This window comes from Vicia villosa, unplaced genomic scaffold, assembly GCF_029867415.1.
Source record: "Vicia villosa cultivar HV-30 ecotype Madison, WI unplaced genomic scaffold, Vvil1.0 ctg.002417F_1_1, whole genome shotgun sequence".
NCBI classification, from domain to species: Eukaryota; Viridiplantae; Streptophyta; class Magnoliopsida; order Fabales; family Fabaceae; genus Vicia; species Vicia villosa.
This window is the reverse complement of record NW_026705922.1, coordinates 1-26,782: the sequence shown is the minus strand read 5'-3', so window position 1 is coordinate 26,782 and position 26,782 is coordinate 1. Positions and strand designations below refer to the sequence as shown.

The following is a 26,782-nucleotide window of genomic DNA, read 5'->3' as shown; positions in this document are numbered from 1 at the left end:
TCACTTGTGTATTCTAATATGAACACAATTCTTCCAACACCATTTTGACACTAAGATCAAATTGAATGTTCACTTCCTTGAAACGTGATAGTTTGAACTTATCAAGAACTTTCTCAACAAAGTGTATTTGACTAAATTTATAACCCCCACTATTTTCGGGTTACTTTGATCCCCAAAAGAGTGTCAACTAGTACAAGATCTTTCATCTTGAATGTGGAAGTTTTTTTAATATAGTGTGTTTGACTATATTTTTAACCCCCACTCTTTCGCTTTACTTTGATCGAAAAGAGTGTCCACTATTTCAAGATTTTCCATCATGAATGTGGAAGCTAGAAACCTCTTTGTTTCTAAGATTCCATTCATCTCATATCTAATGATTAACATGTAATCAACATAGAGACAAAGGAATATCACAATATTCTCACACAACTTTGTGTACAAACACTTGTCACAAGAATTAGATGAAGACGGTTTTTTAAGATAATGATTGTTACCCTAGGATTTCGACTTACTAAATAAATAGGCAACTAAGGCCCAAAATTGGCAATTGGGCCTCAATTTGGTAAAAAAGGCCCTAAATTGGTAATTGGGCCTCAAGTTAATATCTACACTACCAGTTGGGTCGAAGCGTTCCGACCAAGTAACGTGTAGTAGTCGAAGCTGTTCGACTAGGAAGATCGTCTAAGGTTTTAGCGTTCGACCAGACCAAAAGGATGCGAAGACTTAAGGGTTTTTGGCTGCAGAAATTGAAGTAGAAGTTAAGAGGCAGTTCCAGGCAGTTTTTCTGGCAGTTCTCACAGGACGCGTGGAAGTCTCACAATTGAAGATCTTGCATGTCGAAGACACGTGTTGACTGATAGCCAGTCGACCGTTAGTAGTAGTTATTTTATTTTTCTATTTAAGCAAATTTCATAGGAATAGTTAAGGGTCCGCATTTTCTACATAAACACGAGTAAACTCAAATCTCTGCGCAATGAGTAACGAGTGCAACTTTGGAATGTATGTATGCGTACCAGTTTAATTAAATGCAATCATTTTACATTACATTTTATCTTTCAGTGCACATTTACTGCCTTCTTTTTTATTGCTTTGATTTACTTTAAAGCCTTTAATTTCAGTGCTTACTTTTACGTTAAAGTCACTATTTACATTTAATACAAATCAGATACACATAACATAACAAAATAAAGCAATCAGTCCTGGAGTATTCTAGTTGACTCCGCAAAGTAACCTTTAAAAAGGAAACTAGCGCTTGTTTACCAGTTTTCTGGGTAAACAAATTGGCACGCCCAGTGGGACCCGTCGATTGTTCTTTGTTTTTCTTTAGTTATGAATGATATTAAGAAGTGGTCGGAAATTAACTAACATGGCTGAAGTTAATACAAATAATTCTGATCTTTCTGGAAATCAAGGAGGTGTTCTAAACGGAGGAACACCACAAAATGCCGCAAATTCGTCCCCAGTTGGAGCAACAAATACTGGTAGATCGACGGCAGCAATAATTGTATCATCACCAACGAATGTACGGTCACCGTTGAATCCATTACGACCGCCGTTTCATGGAATGATGCCTCCACCAGGTTTTAACCCTCAGTTTGGAATGCCCACGTCTATGATGCAAGGTTCGCATTCAAATCCTTCATTATATTCTGACAGCATGATGGCTACAAGCACATCAAATCCAGGGGGTCAACCTATAGGCATAGGATATAATCACCAGGTTTTGCCATCTTTAAGTACGACGTCAATGTTGTCAATTCGACAACAAATGGACGAAAGTAATCATGAAATGGTGAATGCCCTTACTCAACAAATGGGAACTGTTTTTACTCCCATCATAAATAACACGAATCAAAGTTATGAAATATTGGCGGGACAAATGGCCAGAATTGCAGATTTCTTTGGAGCGCCCCCACAACCAAACCTTTCGACTACTCAAGGGTCGAATGTGAGAGGGGTCGAACCTATAGGACAAGGAGATCAAATTGAGAAAGAGATTCCTATAATAGTACAAAGGCATCAAGATGCTGACCAGGTTCTTAGGAACATCCAGCAAGATGTCAATGTTGGACACAATAATATCTCTAATGTAGTCGAACAAATTTTAGTTCAAAATGGGATAAATGTAGGTTTGCATAGACCAAATTTCGTTTCCCCGTTGTCAGAATATGTAAGGCAAACAGAATTGCATAGGGGTTGGAAAGTCCCAAAATTCACCAAATTTGCTGGTGAGACTGGCGAGTCGACGGTCGAACATATCGCTAGGTTCTAGACAGAGGCTGGAGAAATAGCAAATAATGAAAATCTAAAGATGAAGTATTTTCCAAGTTCTTTAACGAAAAATGCATTTACTTGGTTCACGACCTTATCTCCCCAATCTTTGTTCTCATGGAACCAATTAGAACGATTGTTTCATGAACAATTTTATATGGGACAGTCGAAAATTAGCTTGAAAGAATTGGCTGAAGTTAGGCGAAAGGGTACAGAACCAGTCGATGACTATCTAAACCGTTTTAGGTTACTGAAAGCTAGATGTTTTATACAAATTCCTGAACATGAGTTAGTCGAAATGGCTGCAGGTGGGTTAGATTATTCCATAAGGAAGAAATTAGACACCCAACATTTGAGAGACATGGCACAGCTGGCAGATAGAGTACGCCAGGTCGAAAGGCTAAAAGCTGAAAAAGCCAGAGCTAGTAAATATCATAAGAAAGAAAAAATAGCTTATGTTACTACAAGTGAGTTCGACTCTAATAGCGATAGTGAATACGAAGAGGGAGAGGTCAACGTGGCTGAATTAAAGCCAGGGCCACCATATATCTGTAAATTGCTTAAACCTTCAAAAGATAAAAATCTGGTTGAAAGTAAGAATGAAAAATTTTCTAGTAAAACGTATTCATTTGATATAACAAAATGTGATGAAATATTTGATTTGTTGGTTTCTGATGGGCAAATCATAGTACCCCCGGGACTTAAAAATCCTCCTCTTGAACAAAAGAAAAAAAAGAGGATTTTGTAAATTTCATAATTTCTTGGGTCATAAAACTTCTCAATGTGTCCTTTTTCAGGGATTTAGTACAAAAAGCTTTGAAAGAAGGAAGGTTACAGTTTGGAGAAAAGCCAAAGTCAACAATGCAAGTTGATACTGATCCTTTGCAAGTCGAAGAGGCTCACTATACTGAGCTTGCTGATGTGATGATGGTCGAGACTACTGATGGTTTCGTTAGAAAGCGAGACGGTGCTACTGATGGCAAAGTTTTAAACATGGTTTATCCTGAACCAAAAGAAAGTCTTTTGAAATTCCTGGAGAGATGCCACAATAACAACTCTCAAGTTGGATTATGTCCAAGGTGTGATGTTGTTTTCAATGTTGATGCTGCAAACAAAGTGAGGTTCGACCCTCGTCGAGGCAAGAATCGTCAATTCATGTATACAGGAGAAAACAGTGGTCGAAAGGCTGGAGAATACAGGAAGATGTTTGAAAAACCAAGGACTTTCCGTCCCAAGACGGATGTCCCTGAAGACAAATGGGTGAAACCCATTAACTTCAGAGGTAAACGTCCAGAATGGCAGATTCAAGGCGATGGAACCAATGCTGAAGGTTCTTGGACTGATAGTGGATCTAAAAGAAAAGATTACATATCTCCAAACTACAAAGGAAAGAACCCCATGACTCGAACGCAATGGAGGCGTTACCAAAGAAGCCACAAGAATGGACAAGGGGGTTCAAAAATGGTGCAGGCAGGATTTTCTCACTATCAGTCAAAACTCTTTCATAGGAAGTTGACTGAGGAGCAGGCTAAAATAGCAAATGAAAGATTAGCTGCTGGGATGATCCTAGGAAAGAAATTGATCAAAGAATTGGTCGATGACGATTCTCCGATCCCCAATACAGAAAAAGAGCCTGAGTATTCTCCATTGTAAGACGAAGAAGTCGATGATAACTTTGACATAGAGTCAGATGAATTGCTAATCGACTGTGGGATTGTTTCTGTACTCCCGGCTGAGTTTGACAGAATCTCTGAGGTATCTGAGAATGAAGATGATTTTCTTCCTGATGAGAATGTGGAAGAAACACCTGTTTGTTACTATGTGATGGGAAAAGGAGTGGTAGAAGAGCAAAAGGCTGTGTTTGAGAGGCCAGGTCGAGGAATGATGTATCATTTGAAGCCTTTATTCATAAGGGCGAAAGTGGATGGTGTTCCAATAAACAAAGTGTTTGTCGATGGTGGGGCTGCTGTAAACTTAATGCCTTATTCTTCACTTCAGAAAGCGGGAAAGTCAGACAAAGACTTAAGACCCCATAATATGGTACTGTCTAATTATGAGGGTAAGACAAGTGGAATACTTGGAGTAATTCAAGTAAAACTAGCTGTTGGTTCGTCTGTCAGGTCAATCGTCTTCATGGTGATTGCATCGCAGGCAAGTTTTAAACTGCTGTTGGGTCGAGAATGGATCCATGGTATTGGGGTAGTTCCTTCCACCTTACATCAGCGTGTGGCCATTTGGAGGTCAGATGGTATAGTGGAGAATATTGAAGCTGACCAAAGTTATTACAAAACTGAAAGTGGTCGCAGACACTTCGACCAGCATTTGGCAAATGTAGCTCCTTGCTACAAAGCAGAAGATGTATATCCTTCTGATGAAAGTGTGTCTAAGTATCTGAACTTAGACCCAAATTATGGTTTCATTTGGAATAAAGAAGATCCTAATGAACCATTGAACCATGAAAGTCCTCCAGAGCAGAGGACAACAATCAAAGACGATGACCACTGAGTCAGAATTCCTGGCTCGAATAACGGCCTATTTGGCCGAAAACAAAGAAAAAGCAGCTTTAGAAGCCGAACTAGAGAAAAATATGACGATTGAGGCCATGATAGTAAAAAATGAAAACGATCAAGAAGTCGATCATCAAGTCGAACGACTTGACGGGATATACGATGACGAACCTTTAGGTTTCGAAATGGATCCATCAGGATCGGTAAAAAGGATGCAAGCTCAAGATCCTCTTGAGGAAATTGACTTAGGTGATGGAGTCATTAAAAAGCCTACTTATGTAAGCACAAGGCTTACAAGTGACCTAAAGACCAAGTTGATTCGACTTTTAAAAGAATACAAAGATTGTTTTGCATGGGATTACAATGAAATGCCTGGTTTAAGTCAACATGTGGTGGAACATCGACTACCACTAAACCCAGGGAAGAAACCTATCAAGCAGCTTCCTAGAAGATTTGCGCCAGAGGTTATGGAAAAAATCAAAATAGAAATTGAAAGATTGCTGAAAAGCAAGTTTATTCGAACTGCGAGGTATGTCGAATGGTTAGCTAATATAGTGCCTGTCATAAAGAAAAATGGTAGCCTTCGTGTATGCATAGATTTCAGAGATTTAAATAAGGCTACTCCTAAAGATGAATATCCCATGCTAGTTGCTAAAATGTTAGTCGACTGTGCAGCCGGATTTGAATATCTCAGTTTATTGGATGGATATTCAGGTTGTAACCAAATTTTTATAGCTGACGAAGATGTACCCAAGACGGCGTTTCGATGCCCAGGTGCTTTGGGAACTTATGAATGGGTAGTAATGCCTTTTGGTTTAAAAAATGCTGGCGCTACATACCAACGAGCCATGAATTCCATGTTTCATGATTTTATTGACAAATTTATGCAGGTTTATATTGATGATATTGTAATAAAATCTAACTCCAAAAATGGTCACTTAGACCATCTTCGACAATCTTTTGAACGAATGAGGAAATATGGACTCAAAATGAATCCTTTAAAATGTGCTTCTGGTGTACATGCAGGGGATTTCCTGGGTTTCGTGGTTCACAAGAAAGGCATTGAAATAAATCAAAATAAGACGAAAGCGATCTTGGAGCTAAAAGCGCCGGAAACAAAGAAACAACTCCAGTCATTGTTGGGGAAAATTAATTTCTTGAGGAGATTTATCTCAAATCTAAGTGGCAAGACGAAGATATTTTCACCACTTGTGAAACTCAAGAACCAAGATCAATTCAAATGGGAACAAGAACATCAACAGGCATTCGACCAAATAAAAGCTTATTTAACTAAGCCTCCTATTTTGTCACCCCCCAATAGGACAAAAAGTATGAAGTTATACATAGCTGCATCAGGCTCGACAATTGGAAGTATGTTGGCCCAAGAAGATGATAATGGCGTCGAAAGAGCCATATATTATCTAAGTCGAACCCTAGTAGATGCTGAAACTAGGTATAATGATATTGAAAAATTATGCTTATGCTTGTATTTCTCATGTAACAAACTCAAGCAATATATAAAGCCTGTTGATGTGTATGTGTCCTCTCATTTTGATATTATTAAACATATGTTGTCTAAACCAATTTTGCATAGTCGAATTGGTAAGTGGGCCTTAGCGCTAACTGAATTTTCCTTAACATATGTCCCTTTAAAAGCTATGAAAGGACAAGTTGTGGCTGATTTTATAGTCGACCATGGGTTAGTTGACTCGTCTGTAAATCAAGTCGAGCAAACTAACTGGAAATTGTTTTTCGATGGCTCTAGTCACAAAAATGGTTCAGGCATTGGAGTCCTAATTGTTTCCCCTAAGGGACTTCCAACTAAGTTCCATTACAAAATGAAAGAAGTATGCTCTAACAACGAGGTCGAACATGAAGCCTTGATAACTGGTTTGAAGGCCCTAATAGATTTAGGGGCAACCCGGGTTGAGATTCGAGGTGATTCTGAACTAGTGATTCGACAAATCAAGAAAGAGTATAAGTGCATTAAAGAAAATCTAATAATGTATTATGCAATCGTGATACGCTTATTAGAAAACTTCGAACATGTTGAGATCTTGCATGTACCAAGATCCAACAATTACATTGCCAATGAATTGGCACAAATTGCTTCTGGGTATAGAGTTTCTAAAGACAAGTTGGAAAATATGGTCGAAATCAAGAATAAAGAAACTCATGAAGTATTAGACAAATTGGGTCAATTGTCGACGTCAAAATTCGAGGGGGTAGATGATGGTGTTGAAATTAAAAATTTGTATGCCTGGGAAATTTTTGCCATCGACAATATGACTAATGCTGAGGGTGTATTGTTGAAAATTCACATAAGAAAATAAAAGACCAAGAGACTATATAAAAATGGCTAAATCGAGCCAATCATTACAAAAATTTCTTAATAAAAAGCATTGGCAGACATTACAAAATATAGCCAGTCAGTCGAAAACGAAATTACAAAGCAGGGAAATTGTTCCTAAAATAGGCTAACTTGGTTGACTCAAAATCAATTTTAGAGTCAAGTCGAGACAGGTTTTGTTTAAGCTGTCGAATGTTACTTTCCAACTTGAGTGCATTCTCACCATGACCAAGTCCTTTCAAGACTTCTTGGTTAATAGTTTCAGGCGAAGGGACTTCTTCAGTTTGAGCCAAACTGATTTTCTTTTGCTCAAGATGTTGAATCTTTTTGTTGAGTTCATCAATTTGAGCTTTGTAGTCAGAAATCTTATTGTCGATCTCTCCCTGCTTATCAGAAAACTTTAAAGTTTTCTCCTGAAATTCTTCAACCTTTTTGGTCGAAGCTGCACTGGCGTCCCATTCTCTCTCTAGTTCACGCTCTTTGTTCTTTGCCTGAAAGGTAATGTTCTTCTTCGTCATAAGGTCCCTCCAAAGTTGGTCGAAGTACGCCTCAAAATCAAAGAAAAATTGAACAATAACTGGTGGAAGAGAAGCTTTGATCAATAAATCTAGGATTTTGCGAATTTCTACACCAAGATGTTCAGAACTCTCAAGAACAAAGAGAAATTCAGGTTCATCCAGATGGGCTTTCAGTCGGCATATAGCTTCGACAAGGGAAGCATTAATCTCAGCATCAGGATTGGTCGATTGAGCGGGAATCTCAAAAGAACTTGGTCGCAGCTTTTGAAGTCGAAAGAGAGCCTCCACAGGATTAGTCTTCTTCAAGTCCAGAATTTCTTCCTGACTAAGAGAACTGTTGGAATTAGTATCATCAGCAATAGAATGTGGTCTTGACTGAGAAGCTGCATTGGGTTTTGGTCGAGGAACATCTTCAGTATTTTTTATGGCAGATGATTGTTCAACGATGGGTTTGTCCTGAAGATCTGTTCGACTTCGACCTAGAGTGTTAGCCGAATCAGTGTTACTTCCAAAAGCGTCAGTCCTTTGAGGGCTAAAAGGATTGGAGTCAAGAGTGGCTTCAGCAGTTTTCTCAGCAACTTCGACAACTTTCTCCTGAGTGTGGTCGACAGTTGGTGCATTCTATTCAAGAAACATGTTAGAAAACAGAGATATTGAAAGAGATATGTGGGAGAAAAATGCTAAGCTACCTTAGTAGGAATTTGAGATGAAGAAATTGTTGGAGCTGTTTGAGGTTTGACAACCACTTTGGGAGTGTCCTTTACAACTTTTCGTCTTTTTGGTGGAGTCAGAGGCGGGGGTCGTGAAAAGATCTCACTTTCCTGATTTGGTGGAGATGTGGTTTCGTCTGATTCAGTAGGAACTGCCAACTGAAAAGGAAGAATAACTATTAATGAATGTTAAGGTAGATTTGACAAGATTAAAGATCAAGTTAAGTACCTTTCTAACAGTTTTGTTTTTCTTGATGGTGGTGTTGCTCGACGTGTTGGGGCGCTTTCGACCTGGTTTAGGAGTAGAAGCTTCGTTTTGATTGGTAGGATCAGATCCTGAAAGGTCTAAAATTGAGATTAGAATAGTGCCATTGGTAGTAAAGAAAGCGAAAGTAAACATAAAAAACTTACTTATAGTAAGTTGATCCTCTAGTACGTTGAATGCAGTGTTCAGCTTCCTGACGAAAGAATCCCCATCAAACAGTTGAAAATATTCAGACCACCATTCATTGAATTCTTTGGTTGTAAAATAGGAGTTTTGAAAAGTGAAAGTGGGATGTTCCAAGGATTGTTTGTTGTGAAACTTCAAGCAGTCGAGATGTTGACGGGCTGTGAACGGTCGACCAGAGTAACAAATATCACCATCATGGGAATATAAGCTCTTGGGCAGCATCTGGCTCAAACCAAACTATCGAGAGACCAAGTTTGGTTGATAACCCACAAACCCATAGCACTTACCAGTCGACTCAATACGATGAGAAAGTAATGTTGGGGTTAGAAAGGCAGCCCAAATAGCATTTAATTGAGCTCGAAGAGTAGGAGTATTCCCAGGAAAAATAGCTTTGAACCAAGTTGGCCCAAAGCATCGATTGGAGAAAGGGGCCATGGAAGCAATAAATGTTTTACATTCAGAAAACAACCTCACATATTTAAGGAGGTTGGGTTTGTTAGACTCATCTTGAGGAGTTTGAAAGGCAAGCTTGATGCCTTCGACCCTCCGGTCATACATGACCTCTAAAATGGATCTGGAAACAGTATAACCTATATATGACTCGAAGGTGGCATTCAACCAGTGTTGTAAGAGCCAATAAGGTCCCGACAGAGAGAGTTGTTTTGGAGTCTCATGCAGGCGTTTGATCCTTAAAGATGCTATACCTAAGGTATGATAGAGATAAGCTAGGAGCAGCTTACCTAAAGAGACCTGTCGACCTTCATGAATCTGAATAGCCAAAGGTATGTAAGCTTTAGCCGTCTGAACTGATCCTGGACAAAACAGATAATATGAGAGCCAGTAGGTGAGGAAGGCAACATGCTCTTCGTCAGAAACTTCTTCTGTCGACTTGTCATAATGATCTTGCATATACTTGGTGATGGTAGCGTTGGTGAAATTGAAATTCATTTTTGTGGGAAGAGTTGGGTTGAAGATTTCACCCAATGGCGAAAGTCCTGTGATGGCAGCCACGTCAAAGAGAGTGGGAGTCATCATTCCACAAGGAAGGTGGAAGGTGTTAGTCGAACCTTCCCAGAAGAAGATCGAAGCAAGTTGCATGGGAGGACAAACTCTATGACCAGTCCGGGATAATTGTATAACGTCCAAGATGCCCAATTCCTTCCATCTTTGTTGTTTCTTCGCTTGAACTTTGTTAAGCGAAGCCAAGTATTCCTTGTTGCCAGGAGCTGGAGTCGAACGGAAAACCCTAAGCGAAGGATCCATAAACTTCAAATCGAGGACACGTGGTTTGTCAAAAGCTACAGGCATGGTGGTTTGGAAGCAAGGAAAGAAACCAGTGGTTTGCTCTGGGTGGTAACGGTGGTCTGGTAGTGGCCCTGAAAAATCCATCAATTTATCAGTAATCTAAAAAGGGATTAACATCTGGTTTTGCCAAATGATGGCTTTGGCCTCAGTAAGGTTGGGTTGAGGAATGAAATCTAAGCCTTGTTCTTCTTCCTCACGAGACATAATAAACCCTAAAGGGTTCGCACCCGTATCGTACACAGTGGTGTTGGTGGTCGTAGCTGCCATTGTTGTGTATAAAAGGAGAAGAAGAAAATGGGTAAAGGTTAGAGGAAAAAAGTTGTTTCTTTCTGAAACGTTTGAGAAGAGAAGTAGAACGAGGAGAAAGAAAGAAAAAGGAGAAAGAAGCTGTACATATATATAAGCTGGTGGTGACGTCACTAGAAATCGTGAAAAAAGAAGTTGTAAAATCAAAAGTCATGTCAAAGAAACGCTTTGAAAACTGGATTCAGAAAGTGGGAGCAGTTAATAGCCCATTACCTAGCGTTTAGGTAATAATTAGTGCCTGGGAAAATGAAACGTAATCATGACGTAATGGGAATTAACAAAAGCCGAAACCCAAGAAAGAACTGAAACGACATCTTTCTCTTTCCTAAAGTCCGTCGAAAGAAGTCGCTTGGAGGGGCAATTTGTTACCCTAGGATTTCGACTTACTAAATAAATGGGCAACTAAGGCCCAAAATTGGCAATTGGGCCTCAATTTGGTAAAAAAGGCCCTAAATTGGTAATTGGGCCTCAAGTTAATATTGATCAGTGCATTTTAATGCACGTTCTTCCATGTTTGTACTCAAGCATTTCTTCGGTTTGTTTTATTTATTTTTATGTTTTAATATGTTTTAATATTTTATTTTATTTTTGCACTTATTTGTTTTTCGTATTAATTTTCAGCAATAACAGTCTGCACGAAAACGATCATATATGGAGTTCCAGGAGTCCGATTGAGGCGTTCTAATAATCGCCGGAAAGCTAAGAGAAAGAGCTACAATTCTTATATTTGAGTCGAAGTCAGAATCGGACTGTAGATGGGCCAGAATATTCGTTGAAGTTGCAGCACTAGTTTTAGTTAAGTTTCGGGTCAATTGGTTTTGGGGCCTGGGTCGTATGTTTGACCCAATTGGATTGTAAAACGGGTCATTCTCTTTCCCCTTAGGTTAGGCAGCCGCGGGCAGTAGCTATTACCTTCCAATCCGCTTAGGGAATTAAAATTATGATAATCGATGATAGTAGGAACTGATTCAATAGATTAGCTTATTTCAATAATCATTTTTTTCAAAACAACTTATTTCAGAATCACTTATTTTAAGCGCTTCTTTTTCTGTAATTCGACCACCAAACCAACCCCCCCAATTTCGATTTACATTTGGTTAATAAGAACAGGAATCCTTGAGAGACGATACGCGAGTTACCGTTACCGTCGTACTACAGTTTTATAAATTAACTCGTTTTTGACCCGCGAGCGACAGCGGATCAAATTGGCGCCGTTGCCGGGGATTCTTGTGAAAATTAACTGATTTTAGAGTCTTAGATTTAGTGTTTGTGTGTTTAAGCCGTAGTTTCCTCACGGTTTTGGTCAGTCCGCGTTTAGAGTAAAAAAAAATCAGTTTTTGCAAAAATTGTATTCGATTGTAAACTGTTTTTGCCTTCTGGAATTCGACCCCAAAATCGCCAAATTCATCGTTTTTCTATTTTTAATGATTTATTTTCTATTTTCATAGAGTCGAAAAATTCCGAAAAAAATATCAAAATTCTATTTTTTACGTCATTAGATTATTTTCGGTGTCAGTTTATTTTTTTGAATTTTTTTTAATCGATTTGCTTCATTGTGTTTGTTTTAGGGACATAGTTGGCATTTTAACGATTGTTGATGCGTTGCTGTGCACTAGTCCTGGCTACTAGGTCTTCCTGTCCTGAACTTGTTGCTTTTGATCCTGAGGTAGAGAGAACCTTGCACACACTTCGTAGAGCAGGCCAGGCTAGCAATAGTTCACCTTCACCGACCATAGCTGAGTCTGATTCTGAGTCTGACTATTTGCATAATTTGTTTGATTCTGATTCTGAATTTGCTTTTGAAATGGCTGAAAATAGAACTCTAAGGCAACTTGCAGCCCCTGATGTTAATTATAATGGCTTGTGTATTGAATATGATGCTGTTGCTGTTCCTTTTGAATTAAAGTCGGGTTTAATACACTTGTTGCCAAAGTTTAATGGTCTTGCAGGTGAGGATCCACACAAACATTTGAAGGAATTCCAGGTGTTGTGTTCTACACCATTGAAGCCTGAAGGGATCACTGAAGATCATATCAAACTTCGTGCTTTTCCTTTTTCTTTGCAGGGTGCAGCGAAGGACTGGATATATGATCTCGAACCGAATTCAATCGCAAGCTGGAATGCTCTGAAGAGAGTGTTCTTGGAGCGATACTTTCCTGCCTCTAGAGCCGCTTCAATCCGAAAAGAAATATGTGGCATTAGACAAGATAACGAGTCATTGGCTGAGTACTGGGATAGGTTCAAGAAGTTAGTTTCAAGCTGTCCTCAACATCAGATTACCGAACAACTTCTCATTCAGTACTTTTACGAGGGGTTGTTACCCATGGATAGAAACATTCTTGATGCTGCTAGTGGTGGAGCACTTGTTGACAAAACTCCAGCTGCTGCCAGAGCCCTCATTGAAAATATGTCCTTAAATTCCCAGCAGTTCACCACTCGAACCAATTCTGTCCAAACCAAGGGTGTACATCAAATTCAAGGTTCCTCGAACAGAGCTTTAGAAACCAGACTTGATGAGCTGACCGCTTTAGTTAAACAACTTGCAGTAGCGAAACCTCAAACAACAATTGTATGTGGCATTTGTACAGCTCATGATCACCCCACTGATACTTGTCCTCTTCTGAAAGATGATACTGTTACCGAGCTGCCTCAAGCTTATGCAGCCAACCTTTACAACCAGAACAGGTACAACAACACCCCTGACTTGTCTACCAACAAATATCACCCCAATTGGAGGAATCATCCCAACCTTCGATATGGAAATCAGCAGCCTTCCCAACAACAGCTTACCGTTCCATTACCCCAGCCACATCACACCCCTCCAGCTACTACTTCCGGACCATCCTTGGAAGATCTTGTTAAGCAAATGGCCGTGAACAACCTTCAGTTTCAACAAAGAACCGACACTAGCATTCAGGCCTTGACCATACAGATGGGACAACTTGCTACTCAAATAAATAATATGCAAGCTCAATGTTCGAACCAACTTCCAGCACAAACTGTTGTCAATCCGAATGGTAATGCTAATGTGAGCGCTATTTCTTTAAGATCCGGAAAGGTTACAGAACCAGCCCCTGAAAAAAATAAAAAAATCATTGAGGTAATGTCATACCCTAATTTTTGACCCCCCTGAGATGACATATCTTCAGGATTTTCATCAAGTCAAAGTAAGTACCCAGGGCAGTCTGGCATTCCATCAAGGGTGTTCAAAGACAAGAAAACTCAGGCAAAGGATCAATCAATAGAGGGATTAGTCTCTAATACAATCATAATATTCAAAAGCTTCATTATTTCACCTATGATTGATTAGACACCCAGTCATCTAAGTACAGAATTACTCAGATCAACAGACTAGGGTTTGAAGCCTATCAAGGACTAAAATCAGGGATCACCTTTGGGAAACCCTAAAAAGCCCCATGGGATCATTCAAAGACATCAATCATCTTCAAATAAATCATATGACAAGATCCACTGGACATTACACCTCAGTTCAGAGTCTACAGTCATCATTGTCCTCTGGTCGACAATTAGGGTTTTTGACCTAATTCACCAAGATAGTTGACTTTTAATCAGGGCATGGATCCAAAACTCAAGACATGATTCAAGAGTCTCTACTACCTCAATATAATCCATTTACATCATTCATTTGAGGAGAAGATCTTGATTCTACACAAAAGTCCAAAATCTCACCTTACTAGGAAAAAGTCAACTGTATGGGATCACCATTGACTTTTGAGATTTTTGGTCAAACCATGACTTTTAAGGATCAATATCATCAATATATGGATAATGAAGTCATTTGACCAAAGAAATTCAAAGAAATTCATCAAGGAGCAAAAAGTCGGGAATTAGGGTTTTTTAAGGCATGGTGAGAACTCAAAATTTCACCTACACAACTCAAAAAACTTCCAACATGAAAGTTGTAGATCTTGCAAAATAAAACAACATCTTACAAAGGAACTTTTTTTCAAAAGATCAATCATTTAAGAGTTTTGGAAATTTTGGAGTTTTAGGTCATAAACACTTAGAAATTTTTCTAAGTGTTTTAACCTAGTTTTCTTCCAACTTTGGCCTCATTTTTCACAAATTTGCCAAAGGATTCTGAAGAAACTCCAAACTAATGATTTGAAGTAGATGTTTAGGGCTTTCCAAATTGTGTTCAACCTTCTCCAAATTCAATTTGAGCTAGGAGTTATGCTTGTTCAAAGTTGGCCTCATGAAGTAAAATTATAGGTCATGTACAATTTGAAACTTTGCAATTTTGTGCATTTTGCTTCACTAAGTGATGCTACACGACCTCTAATGCATCTGAAACCATACCATACATCAATTTCCATCATTGCATAAGGATTAGAGAAGATTCCCAAAAACAAAGGCATGTGATTATGTAATGATTGCATTTTTGAATTTATGACAAATTGGTGATTCATCAAAGGAATCTTATCCCAACCAATTGGAGCTCATTTCTGCAGCCATTTGGTCCCCTAAGATCAAGCAAAACCGAGGGCTAGGGAGTGGTATCAAAGAGCTCATCATTGCACTTGGAATATTCTTTGAATTCCTTCATGGCTAAGAAACCAAACTCACTACACTAAGCAAGCTTACTATGATCAATTGCTCTGAACCAATTGCCTATAAATAGAGGCCTCTTTCTCATTCAGAAACCACACCAAAGCAACAAAATTCTTGCTTTCTCTCTTCTTTCTTCATACTTAAGGTTTTCAAAGGTTCTTTGGCAAGAAGACTCGGATTCTTCAAACCAAAGCTCTTCCTTTGGAATTAAGTATTCAAACACATTAGGGAAGTCATTTAGAGGTGATCCAGACCTCTGAAACACTTCTGTAAGTGAAGAATCATCATCTTCACCTCTCACTTGGAGCTGTTGCAGTTGGAGGTCCATAGAGTAATTCAGGAGGTTTCAAGCCAAGCCAATCATCCAGGCACACTCCTCAGGTCATAGTGAAGCTAACCAGATGGCTGCAGCTCGTCTGTAACTCCAAATTCAACAACCTCCATGTCTACTTGAAGCTCAAATCGAAGGAGGTCCACAGAGCAATTCAGGAGGATTCAAGCTCCAATAAGCATTCAGTTAGCATCATTGAGTCTCAAGGAAGCTATTGAGATCATTCATTCAAGTCCAGGTGTTCTCCATCACCCTCACGACCTCCATTTTCAGAGGTAAGTCTCTGAACCTCACCTCTTTAATTTAAGCACTCTTTGAGTTGAAGCTCGATTCTATCTTGTTTAGCATCATCAGAGGATTGAAAACCCTCTATCATCTTTCATTTATTCATCCTGTTTGTCATTTAATTTCAAATTTAGGGTTCATGTGTTCTTAGAGTTTTCTGAGAAATTAGGTAGCTATAGTTCATATAAATAAATGTTAGTTACATATCTGGATTCGTGAGGAAATTTAGAACAAGATTGATGTTTACATCATGTCATTTAGTTGAGAAACCAGAGAGTTAGGATTTTGAAAATTCTTGAGCTCGAGGAAGAAGATGACTATGGCCATGGCGCGCAAAATTTGAATCTGGGGCCAAAGTTTATTTTATTTTGAATGGAAGTTGTTTTATAAACGACTAAATCGTTACAGCCCAGTGGTAAAGAGTGTTTGTGTGTTGCGCGTGTCCAAAGTCTGGGGTTCGAATCCCCCTCGCCCCAGACTTTTTGATTCTTTTATTTTTCAATGATTTATCACTTGTTTTGAAACATAACCAATTGAGTGAGAGTTATTATCACCAAGCGCGCGTTGGCTCAGTGGTGTTGTTTTGGGCTGGTGACTTCAAGGGCGTGGGTTCAAATCCTCCAAGGGCCAAAAACTATTTTTTAACACATAATTTCTTTTATTTTCTTCACAACTTCACATGAATAATTCACCTATCAAATTAAATCATTTTCACTTCATTTTTCACACACTTGTCATTTAATATATCTATTTTATAAATAATATAAAAAATCATAAAAATATTATTAATTTCATGTGTTTTAATTAGGTTTAAAATAGTATGTTTTAAGTGTTTTCTTAAATACTTTAAATGTATATATTCACTTTGTTTTAACCTAATCATTTTGTAAATAAGTTTGTGATAAAACCCTAATTGTTTAGGTCTTAATTAGTTAAAAATCTTTGTTTTTACCTTAATTAAGTTGACTTTTGTCAATTTTCAAAACTGTTTTCGAATCTCCGAATAAATCAAATGATTAGGGTTTTCAAACAACAAAACCTTGTATCGTTCCGAATCATTTTCAAATTGCTTTTACACCAGTACTGTAAAGTACCGGGCCTCTAATAGAGTGTAAGTCCCAAACACCTTCTCTTCTTAGCTTGTTTTCAAAACTGTATTTTCAAAATCTTCTCTCTGTTTTCAAAACATTCTTCTGGTATTTGAAGGGCATTATTCCCGGTGAAACTCTTCAGATACCTATGTGACCTTTGTCCATCTTCACTTCTTCTATTTTCAAAAACCATTAACTGTTTATCATATATATATTCAACTGTTATCCATCAATTGCTGGTAAAGCTCTGTACATACTTCTTCAAAGGCCTCCACTCCATCCAGGTTAGGCTTTAGTAGCTTTCAATTTACAGTCTTTATTTAAATTAGGCTAAATTACAGTTTTGGTCCCCCTGTTTTAGTCTACTCACAGTTTTAGTCCCCCTATTTTCTTTTTAAACAGTTTTGGTCCCCCATTCTAATTTTTGTCTAAAAAAGCGCCTATGTGTCAATTTTTTAATACGTGTCATATTATTTAATTCCAAGTCATTTATAAATAACAAAAATTAATTATTTAATTAATTTAAATATAATAGTTAAAATAAAAGGGCTGGGTATTTGCTGCCCTAGTTCACGCTTGCTGGAGCCATCCTTCTCCATTGTTCTCTTCGTCCTTCATCCTTCTCTCAGCATATGCTCGATTTAAATCTTCATCCTTGTCTTTGTTTCAAATCTCCATTGTTCTCCATCGTTGATTTGTTTGTTTCAAATCATGGGTTCTGAGTCAGTTCAAATATCAAGTTCTTCTTCTCATTCTAGGAGGAGAAGGTTACACTGTTACTGTGGCTTGGATTCACCACTTGTAACTTCGTGGACATCTCAAAATCCAGGGAGGAGGTTCTATGGATGTGGGTTGTACAAGGTACCTTTAAAACCTAATTTTTAGTTTGTATATTTGGATTTTAAATTCAGACATTTCTGGTTAATTTGTTACTTCCACTATCTTGTTTGTATGATTCAGCTACAAGGAAGAAAAGGATGTTCCTTTTTTGACTGGTACGATGAGCAAATTACAGATCGTTCACAGGAAGTGATTAACTCACTTTTGAAGAAGGTTACTGATTTGAAGAAGAATGATGGTTTAGCTAAGAAGATTGATGATGACCTCAAAAAGAAGATGAAGATTTTGGTTATTTTATTGATTTTTTCTTGGGTTTTGATCATCATATTGATCATAAGAAACTTGGTTGGATGATGTGATTTTGTTGTAATCACCACTAGAATTGGGTATTATTAGACAAAAGGATTAGTAATGTAATGAGTTTTTGATGTAATGTTACTATAATTATGAAGTAATGTAATGCTATTGTCAAATTATGAGATTTATGTTCAAAATTTTCATTTTGTTATGATACAATGTAAACAAAACTTATTCTGCTATTCTGTTTTTCTTTATTCTGCTATTGCCATAACATTTTAACTCAAAACTTATCATTAATAATGGATCAAGTACAAAAAGTAACGAGTAAACAGGTTTCATAATAGCATATGATCCATAACTTGTCACTGTAAACATGTTAACCATTACACCAAAAAAGGTTTCACAATAAACATGTGACCCATTACATAATAAACATTCATGTTCCATAGCACAAAAAGTTGTTTCAACAAAAAAAAAGACATTTGACAACATTTTCAATCAATTAGTCTCTTGAGTTTGTGGTGCTTGTGATCCTTGTGTCAACACAGTGTGTGATTCCTTTGTCTTCTTTTGCTTCTTAGCCTTGCTACTACCTTTTGCTAATTTTCGATCCGCCGCTGTTTTCCCTTTGCAAGTTCTTGAGTTGTGTCCTAAAGTACCACAACTTTTACACTTAACAGTGGTCAAATTTCTTGGTAGTACATTGCTTGACGTTGGTTCATCATTAGCCCTGTTTCTTTTCTTCTTAGGTCGTCCCGGAGCTCTTCTCATAACCGGTGGATTTATCATTTCCCCAGTAGTTGCAGCAGGCCATAGTCTAGGTCCATTAGACGGCAGCACAATATACGAGTAAGTAGCCAAAAAGTTCGATTTCCTGTTGCAATATATATAACAGTATTAGTATGCAATTCAGCCACATAAATGGTTCTATTCTGCAACAGATAAATTCTGCAGTAGCATTTAAATGTATAAACAGCAGCATAGGTGAAGAAATGTATAAATGTTGCAACACAAGAGTCTGTTATAAACTGTTTTTCTTGAATGAAGAATGAGACAATTGGAGAACACAAGCGTAAAAATTCTGCACTATATCTTCAAACTATATCATTCAAATGGATAAATTCTGCACTATATAAATTCTGCACTATATCTTCAAACTATATCATTCAAATGGATAAATTCTGCACTATATAAATTCTGCACTATATCTTCAAACTATATCATTCAAATGGATAAATTCTGCACTATATAAATTCTGCACTATATAAATTCTGCACTATATCTTCAAACTATATCATTCAAATGGATTAAATTCTGCACTATATAAATTCTGCACTATATAAATTCTGCACTATAGAACACAAGAGTCTGTTATAAACTGTTATACCTTTTTCTAATAGTGCACACAATAGCAGCAGAATGTTCAAACAAAAGCGTAAAAACGTACCTATAATATTGTGACACAAAAGGAAATAATTCAGCCTTGTTATGTAAAATACAAACAATAGCATGAACACATGGAATGCCACTTAGAGCCCATTTACGGCAAGCGCAGTGATGTCGTTGTAAGTTCAACTCGAAAGTGTCAATACCGTTGGTCACACTAAAGATATTAAAAGAATCATCTCCATGCCAAGTCGGTGTCCACCCCCCAGCTGCCCTCTTTAACTTTTCAATTATTTCTTCCACTTTAGGACAAATTGTGCCTCTAAATCGACTCATGAGATTCTTTTGCTTCACTATTCTAGTTGTAATATAATGCTTTATACCTTCGAGTAAAGTGATGATGGGCTTGTCTCTGTACTCCAAAATAGCCATGTTAAACGCCTCACACATGTTATTTACCTGCAAGTCACAATGACTCTCAGTGCGGAATGCAGACCTAGTCCACATCAGAGGTGGAATTTCCATCATATCTTTCCAAGCATTTTCATTGATATCTCTAATTTTTTTCATGGCTCTCTCCCAATCGGGAACTATGGTTGCCCTAGCCGCTTGCCAAAGTAATTCTTTCATGTGTCCACCAGGATACTTCTTCTTCCAATTTCCGTATAAATGCTTAACACACAACCTGTGTTCTACATTCGGCCCCAGGTTAGCAATAGCCGGTACCAAGCCCTGTCAAAACATAATAGTGTTAATATCTTATAGGTAGTTGTGCAAAGTTATTAACTAAATATCAAAAGTAACATAATTACCTTTTGTTGGTCTGAAATGAAACCATAAGACCTTGGCATGATATTATTCAGGTCTTCTAATAAAAGGTCCAGAAACCATTTCCACGAGTCTCTTGTCTCGGCTTCCACCACTGCATATGCAATTGGATAAATCTGATTGTTTCCATCTTTTCCTACTGCTGCCATTAATTGTCCACCAAACTCACCCTTCAAGAAGCATGCATCAAGACCAATTAAAGGCCTACATGTATGTGCGAATGCAGCTTTACACGCTTCAAGACATACATATATCCTCTCAAAAATAGGTCCAATGTTAGACATACTACACTTGATTATCACTGTGGTATTAGGATTAGATCTTCTGAGCTCCTCAGCATAATTCCTCAAATAAGTGTATTGCTCAGACTCAGCACCTTGTACTAGTTCCAATGCTCTTGTTTTGGCCCTATATGCTTAAGCTGAGGACAATTTCACACCCCACTTTTCAAGTGCCTCTGCAATCAACCCCTTTGGCCTCATTTCAGGTGTATGTCTCAAGAGTGGTATAAACTTCTTAGCTAGCCATTCTGTCTTAGCTTGCCTGTTCCTAGCAGTCCTATGACAAGTGTGATCATCAGTGAGGCTCACCAACTGCCAGCATTGGTTTGCTACCCTTTTACTAAATCTCATGTGAAATGGACAATCCTTCTCACACTTGACAACAATTCGTTTTTGATCATTTTTCTTGAAATGTAAATTTTTTATCCTTTCCATTGCAAATGACTTAACTGCATCTCTAATAAGACTCTTTGTGGCAAATGTCATTCCAAGCTCAAATCTTACTTGATCACCACAGTCAGGCATTTTAAACTTGGGAAACTTATGTTCTTCACCTTCATCTTCGCTTCCTTGGGGAGTATCAAAGTCATCTGATTCAACATCATGGGCTTCCTCAAAATCAGATGCTTTGGTGGGTTCTTGATTAGAAGAGGCTTGGTTTGCATCGTTATTTTCTTGCATAAATGTGTGGCTTGGTACTTCATGTGTCCAATCCCAATCATCTTCATCTAATTCATCAAACTCACTATCCCCCAAATCATCCTTATCATCTTGCACAAAATCTTCATCTTCCTCACTATTGTCCAAATGTACTTCATCATCCGACTCAATCTCAATCGTATCTTGTACAGGTTCAACATACTCTCTGACTTGTTCTTCTGATAAAACAACAGGTTCATCTACTATATGCTCAACGTATATATTCCCAACATCATATCCATTCATGTCTTCCCCGAATTTTAAAACATCTGCATCATTGTTAAGAGGTCTAAGCCCACGCTCAAACGAAAACTTCGGGTGATGATACCACATGCCCTTGATTCTTATATATCCCAAGTTGTTGACAACCTTGATAAAGTCCATATAACACATAAAATCCACATCAAATGTCCAATTCATTTCTTTTACCTTTCCATTTACATAAAGCTTGCAAGGATTATGAACTAAGTCCCCCCCATGATTAATCCTCAATCTAATTGCAGTTGTATCAGCTGGCCTAGAACAAACCAAAAAATACATTGAATCTAGTTCAGAACAGCAGATATTTCACAATTAATAACCACAAAACTTTGTTAATAATCAATAATCAACTCAAAATATTTTGGATTAACGAATCTTAAGAAGGTTTCAAAACAACAAATTTCTTCAACAATCAACATTAGCGATAATTTACTGAGATTTTTAAACAACGACAAATATTTAAAGTTATACATCAATACATACCTAGAACAAAAGTTATGATCTTCTTTAGTGCAAGATGAAGATTGGTTGTAAGACTGTGACATTTCTGCGAGTGAAATCAAAAAGAAATTAGGGTTTTTGAAGATCCTAAATAAAACCCAGAACTTGAAATATCTGAAACCGTATTACTTGGAAACGAAATAGATGGCTTCGAAATATGCAATTGCTGCGTTTATGATTGAATCTTCTTCGATATGCATTTGGGTGTTCTTCGTTCTTCCATTTCTGGGTTCTTCGTATGCGTTTCTGGCTTTCAATTTTCCTGGCTTCAATTTACCAATGACTTACAATTTTATGTTTTAATTTTGTGTTTTAATTTTATTACTTTTCATTTAATTAGTATAATTCCAATGTCAAAATATGATCTGGAAAATAATTTTGTTTATTCTCTTATTCCATGTCATATAACATCTGACACCTAATTAAAAAATTGACACATAGGCGCTTTTTTAGACAAAAACTGGAATGGGGGACCAAAACTGTTTAAAAAGAAAATAGGGGGACTAAAACCGTGAGTAGACTAAAACAGGGGGACCAAAACTGTAATTTAGCCTTTAAATTACTGTCAAATATAAATTGTGCATATATATTAGTTTAGAACTACGTTTGAGTATAAACCTTAGGACAGTTAAACTATATATATATATTATAGGAATATGACCTAGGATTGAGAATGTCTTCCCGGTGAAGGCTCTTTCCTAATTAGAGATTTGTAGTTCAAACCCCCAAGATGAATTATTCCCGGTGAAACATCTTGGCAAAAACCTTAGAATCCAAAAATATAGGACACATCCACCCAAAGAGGAATTATTCCCGGTGAAACCTCTTACCCATTTGCTTAGAGCCAAAATAAGTTCAAAACCACATAGCTTTCTCTTGTGCTATAACAAGGACCCTCAATTAGCCTCCTCTTGGGCTTTGTACAAGGACCCACAGGCTTCTTAAAAGCATTTCCAGCTTCCTCTTGAGCTTGTATACAAGGACCCATCAGGTTTCTTATAAACATAGGAACAGGTCTTTAGTCACCTTTTAGCCTACCGTGGTGAGTTTCTTCCAATTTAAACCAGACTTTAAACAAGCTAAGTTTGTCTCAATTTCACATTGAGCACACCTTTTGGAATGAGAGACATGGACAGTCTCTGTCACCCTTATCTTCATCAATCTTCCTTAACAGAGTCTAGGATCTATGTTTATTTTCTCCTCAGCATGAGTCAGCCTTCATCTTGGGCTTTAAACAAGAAGTCTCCACTAGATAATCTTTCTGCCAATCCTTTCATCCTTTAATAATTAATGGAGTGCTACCCAAATCAATCAATCATTTCAATAAAACCCCTGGAAAGGGTTAGCCTCCAAATCAATCCATCATTTCAATAAAATCCCTGGAAAGGGTTAGCCTCCAAATCAATCCATCATTTCAATAAAATCCCTGGAAAGGGTTAGCCTCCAAAGTCAATTAATAAAAATGTCAAAAAATAAAGATTCATTCTCTTAGGAGATAATTTCCCCAAAAGAGTCAAAACCCCTGGAAAGGGTCAGCCTCCAAAAAACATGATAAAGTCAGTCTTTTACTAAATAATTTCTCCAGCTGAGTCAAAATCCCTGGAAAGGGTTAGCTTCCAAAGAAAAACAGTCTTTCAATAAATAAAATCTCCTCAGTAGAGTCAAAACCAACAAAAATAGTTAGCCTCAACCTTGGGCTTCATACAAGGCACCAAACAATAAAACTCCCCTGTCAAGAGTCAGCCTCAACCTTGGGCATTGTACAAGGCAGATAATAGAGTCTCCCCAGTGAGTTCTTCATCACTCAGTAGCCACAACCTTGGGCTTTGTACAAGGCAGATAAACCATATTTTCATGTGTCAAAGATTCCTAACACCTAGGATCTTTTCCCCATAGAGTCATCCATACTCAGTTTATTTTAGAGTCAGCCACAACCTTGGGCTTTGTACAAGGCAGAAAATAATGTTTTCCCTAGCTAGAGTCAGCCACAACCTTGGGCTTTGTACAAGGCACACAAAATAGAGTCATTCATAGTCTCAAAAATTCAGTTATCCTCAGCAGTTAGCCACAACCTTGGGCTTTGTACAAGGCACACAAATAGAGTCTCCCTAAATAGAGTCAGCCTCAATTCTGGGCTTTGTACAGAACACAAAAATACCCTGTAATTAATCCCCAGTGGAGTCATCTCTCAGAGTCAATAATATTAATAAATCAATCAAAAAACCTCAAGCTTGGGCCTCATACAAGCCAGCTAAAGTCAAATCTTTCATATAGTAAACAGACATAGCTTATCTCTATAGAGAGATATTTTTACTACTCTACCATATTCAAACAAACAAACATTTCAATTTCAATTTCAATCAAAGTCTCCCATTTAGGACTCTGAAAGACATGCTCTGGCACATCCCCAGACTTGTACACTTTCCCTAATTTGGACGAGCATCTTTCTTTCATTTATGAGGCATCTGACTGGCATACTTGCACACACAAGTAAGGTCCCCCTCTTGAATGAAATGAATCCAGTTATTCTGTCACTCCTTTAAATGTTTGTGGTAGAATAGTACAAATACCTCTCTATAAAGATGATTTCATGTCTCTTTACTGTAAACAGAGATTTAATTCCAAGCTTCAACCTTGAGCTTCAAGCAAGGCACCAAAAACAAGTAATTTCCCTAGTTAGTTCCCCGAACTACATTAAGCTCTGACTTCCACTAGGGATATGTAGGCATGAGGTTCACAAGGAATCTCAGCGAGCTAATAAAATACCAAAAAATAGTCAGTCTGTCTGTCTTTCTTTAATCAATTCAATTCTCTCTCCTAACACAAAGGAGAAACTTTCCCAATCATTAGCAGCAAACACAATCACAATGACACAGAGAAGGTTCCTGTAGAGTACTACAGATATGTAGGGTGTTTAAACACTTCCCTATGTATAACCGACCCCCCGGACTCCAGAATTTCTAGTCTAGGTGAAATCCCCACACTTAGCAAACTCTTAGGGTTTAGTTGAGATCTTTTTTTCCCTTTCCTACTCGTAGGACCAATAAGAAAGTTCGTGTGATATCGTAGGAAGAACTGAAACAAAATTCATCCCACCACGGGCGCATTCTCCTTCCAAATTTCGCGTGAAGGGTCTAGCGTGCCGTCCTCCCAAGTGAAACGGGGAGGTAAAGAAAACGACACCACAATAAAAATGGCGACTCTGCTGGGGATATAAGTGTCAAAAACCTTGGTTTTTCATCCAAACCAATGGTTGACCTGTTGCTGGTCCAGCCCCAATGAGGAATTAGGGATGCCAAATTCCCCCTCAAACAAGAGAGGTCCTGCCTAACCTCTGTGTCATATCATGTGTTTGCTGCATTTATATTTGTTTATTTTGTTTATTCTGTATCGGGAAAGGGATTGATTCCCCCTTGTGGTGAGAAATCCTATACCCGGATTTTAGTGCAACATAAGATAGGATGGAGGATGTCTTCCGGGTGAAGGCCCTCTAATCTTGGTTTCCAAGTCTACTCTTGGGATTTGCCTGGCTGGTTGTGATTAACTGCGCCACTGCATTCCGAGACTGATTTGTACCAGGAGGACCTAGAAACACATTAACCCCACTTAAAGCCTTTTTTTTAGGACGTAGAGCGGTGATTACGAAAGTAATTGTCACGCAGATACTACACTCAGAGAAAACTCTCTTATAGATACCAATCAACGTATCTTTAAGGTTGAGCAAAAACTCTGAGACCCCTAGAACCCGTTCTACAGGTACAAAAATCCTTAACCTTAGTTTACCATTGGGGCGAGGTTTGCGTTTGGACTTCATGACCACTATACCCTTCAACGCCATGTTTGTTTAAAACTCTTGTGTGTGCATTCATGCATCATTCATTAATAAACAACTAAAAAAAAGAGTCTTTTTCGAGTCGTTTTTCAAGGAAACTAAATAACGAACGTTTTGAACTTCATAGAAAGAGAGAAACGGAGAAAGGACTTAAGGATCTATATTATGGATTACGGAAGAAAGAGAGCTAGGAAATACACCTTCAAGATTCCCCAGGTCGAGGAACTGGGAAAGCTCGGAAAACTGGTGGTCAACCCCCAGGCTTTCAAGGAGAAGTATGGAAAACTTCTGCCTTTGCTCAATACCAACATGGTGGATGGGATCCTTCCCACCTTGGTACAGTTTTACGATCCAACGTATCACTGCTTCACCTTTCCAGATTATCAGCTCATGCCTACGTTAGAGGAGTACTCTCGTCTGATTGGAATACCCGTGTACGCGCAAGATCCGTACTCCGGTTTGGAAAAGAATCCTGACGACATTATCATTGCTGCAACTACTCCTTTGAACGTAGTCGACATTAGAACTCATATGGTGAGTAGAGGAGGAATTCAAGGATTGCCCTCCAAATTCCTGTTTGATCAAGCTCGGTACTTCGTCAGCATCCAAGATATGAGCGCTTTTGAGGAAATCTTGGCTTTGCTTATCTACGGATTGTTTTTGTTCCCTAACATTAACGATTTCATCGACATCAATGCAATTAAGATCTTCTTAATTGGAAATCCAGTTCCAACCTTGCTTGCGGATGCTTATCACTCTGTGCATTCCAGAAACCTGCAGCGAGGAGGATTAATCACATGCTGCGTACCGTTGTTATACGAATGGTTCGTTTCGCACCTGCCAAAGTCTAGCACTTTCTGGAATATGAGGGATGGCCTTTACTGGTCACAGAAAATCATGTCTCTCACTCATACAGACATTGATTGGTGTAGTCCTGACAACGACGAAACCAAGATCATCTTCAGTTGCGGAAGTTTTCCCAACATACCCCTTATTGGAACTAAGGGAGGAATCAGTTACAATCCAGCTTTAGCCCGTCGTCAATACGGCTATCCCATGAAAAATATACCAAGTAACATCCAATTGGAGGGTCTGTTCTTCAAGAACATTGACGATCATGGCAACATGCTGAAGAAGGAAATTGTCCAAGCCTGGCG

General features: G+C 38.2%; 3 protein-coding genes across 3 annotated transcripts; 1 reads left to right on the top strand and 2 right to left on the bottom strand.

The window, feature by feature from the left end:
• The first annotated feature begins 17,291 nt into the window (after nt 1-17,291).
• On the top strand, nt 17,292-17,933 carry LOC131638789 (uncharacterized protein At4g04775-like). Its single transcript, XM_058909333.1, has 2 exons — nt 17,292-17,558; nt 17,658-17,933. Exons 1-2 carry the CDS (start codon nt 17,409-17,411, stop codon nt 17,889-17,891), a joined length of 384 nt encoding a protein of 127 aa, XP_058765316.1. The 5' UTR covers nt 17,292-17,408; the 3' UTR covers nt 17,892-17,933.
• Nucleotides 17,934-18,335: 402 nt separating this feature from the next.
• Nucleotides 18,336-20,335, bottom strand: LOC131638780 (uncharacterized). The gene is made up of 3 exons (XM_058909325.1): nt 20,036-20,335; nt 19,225-19,955; nt 18,336-18,711 (listed from the first exon to the last, which is right to left on the bottom strand). Exons 1-3 carry the CDS (start codon nt 20,333-20,335, stop codon nt 18,336-18,338), a joined length of 1,407 nt encoding a protein of 468 aa, XP_058765308.1.
• A 132-nt stretch (nt 20,336-20,467) lies between these two features.
• LOC131638779 (uncharacterized) lies at nt 20,468-21,837 on the bottom strand. Its single transcript, XM_058909324.1, has 2 exons — nt 21,776-21,837; nt 20,468-21,548 (listed from the first exon to the last, which is right to left on the bottom strand). Exons 1-2 carry the CDS (start codon nt 21,835-21,837, stop codon nt 20,468-20,470), a joined length of 1,143 nt encoding a protein of 380 aa, XP_058765307.1.
• Between the last annotated feature and the right edge of the window lie 4,945 nt (nt 21,838-26,782).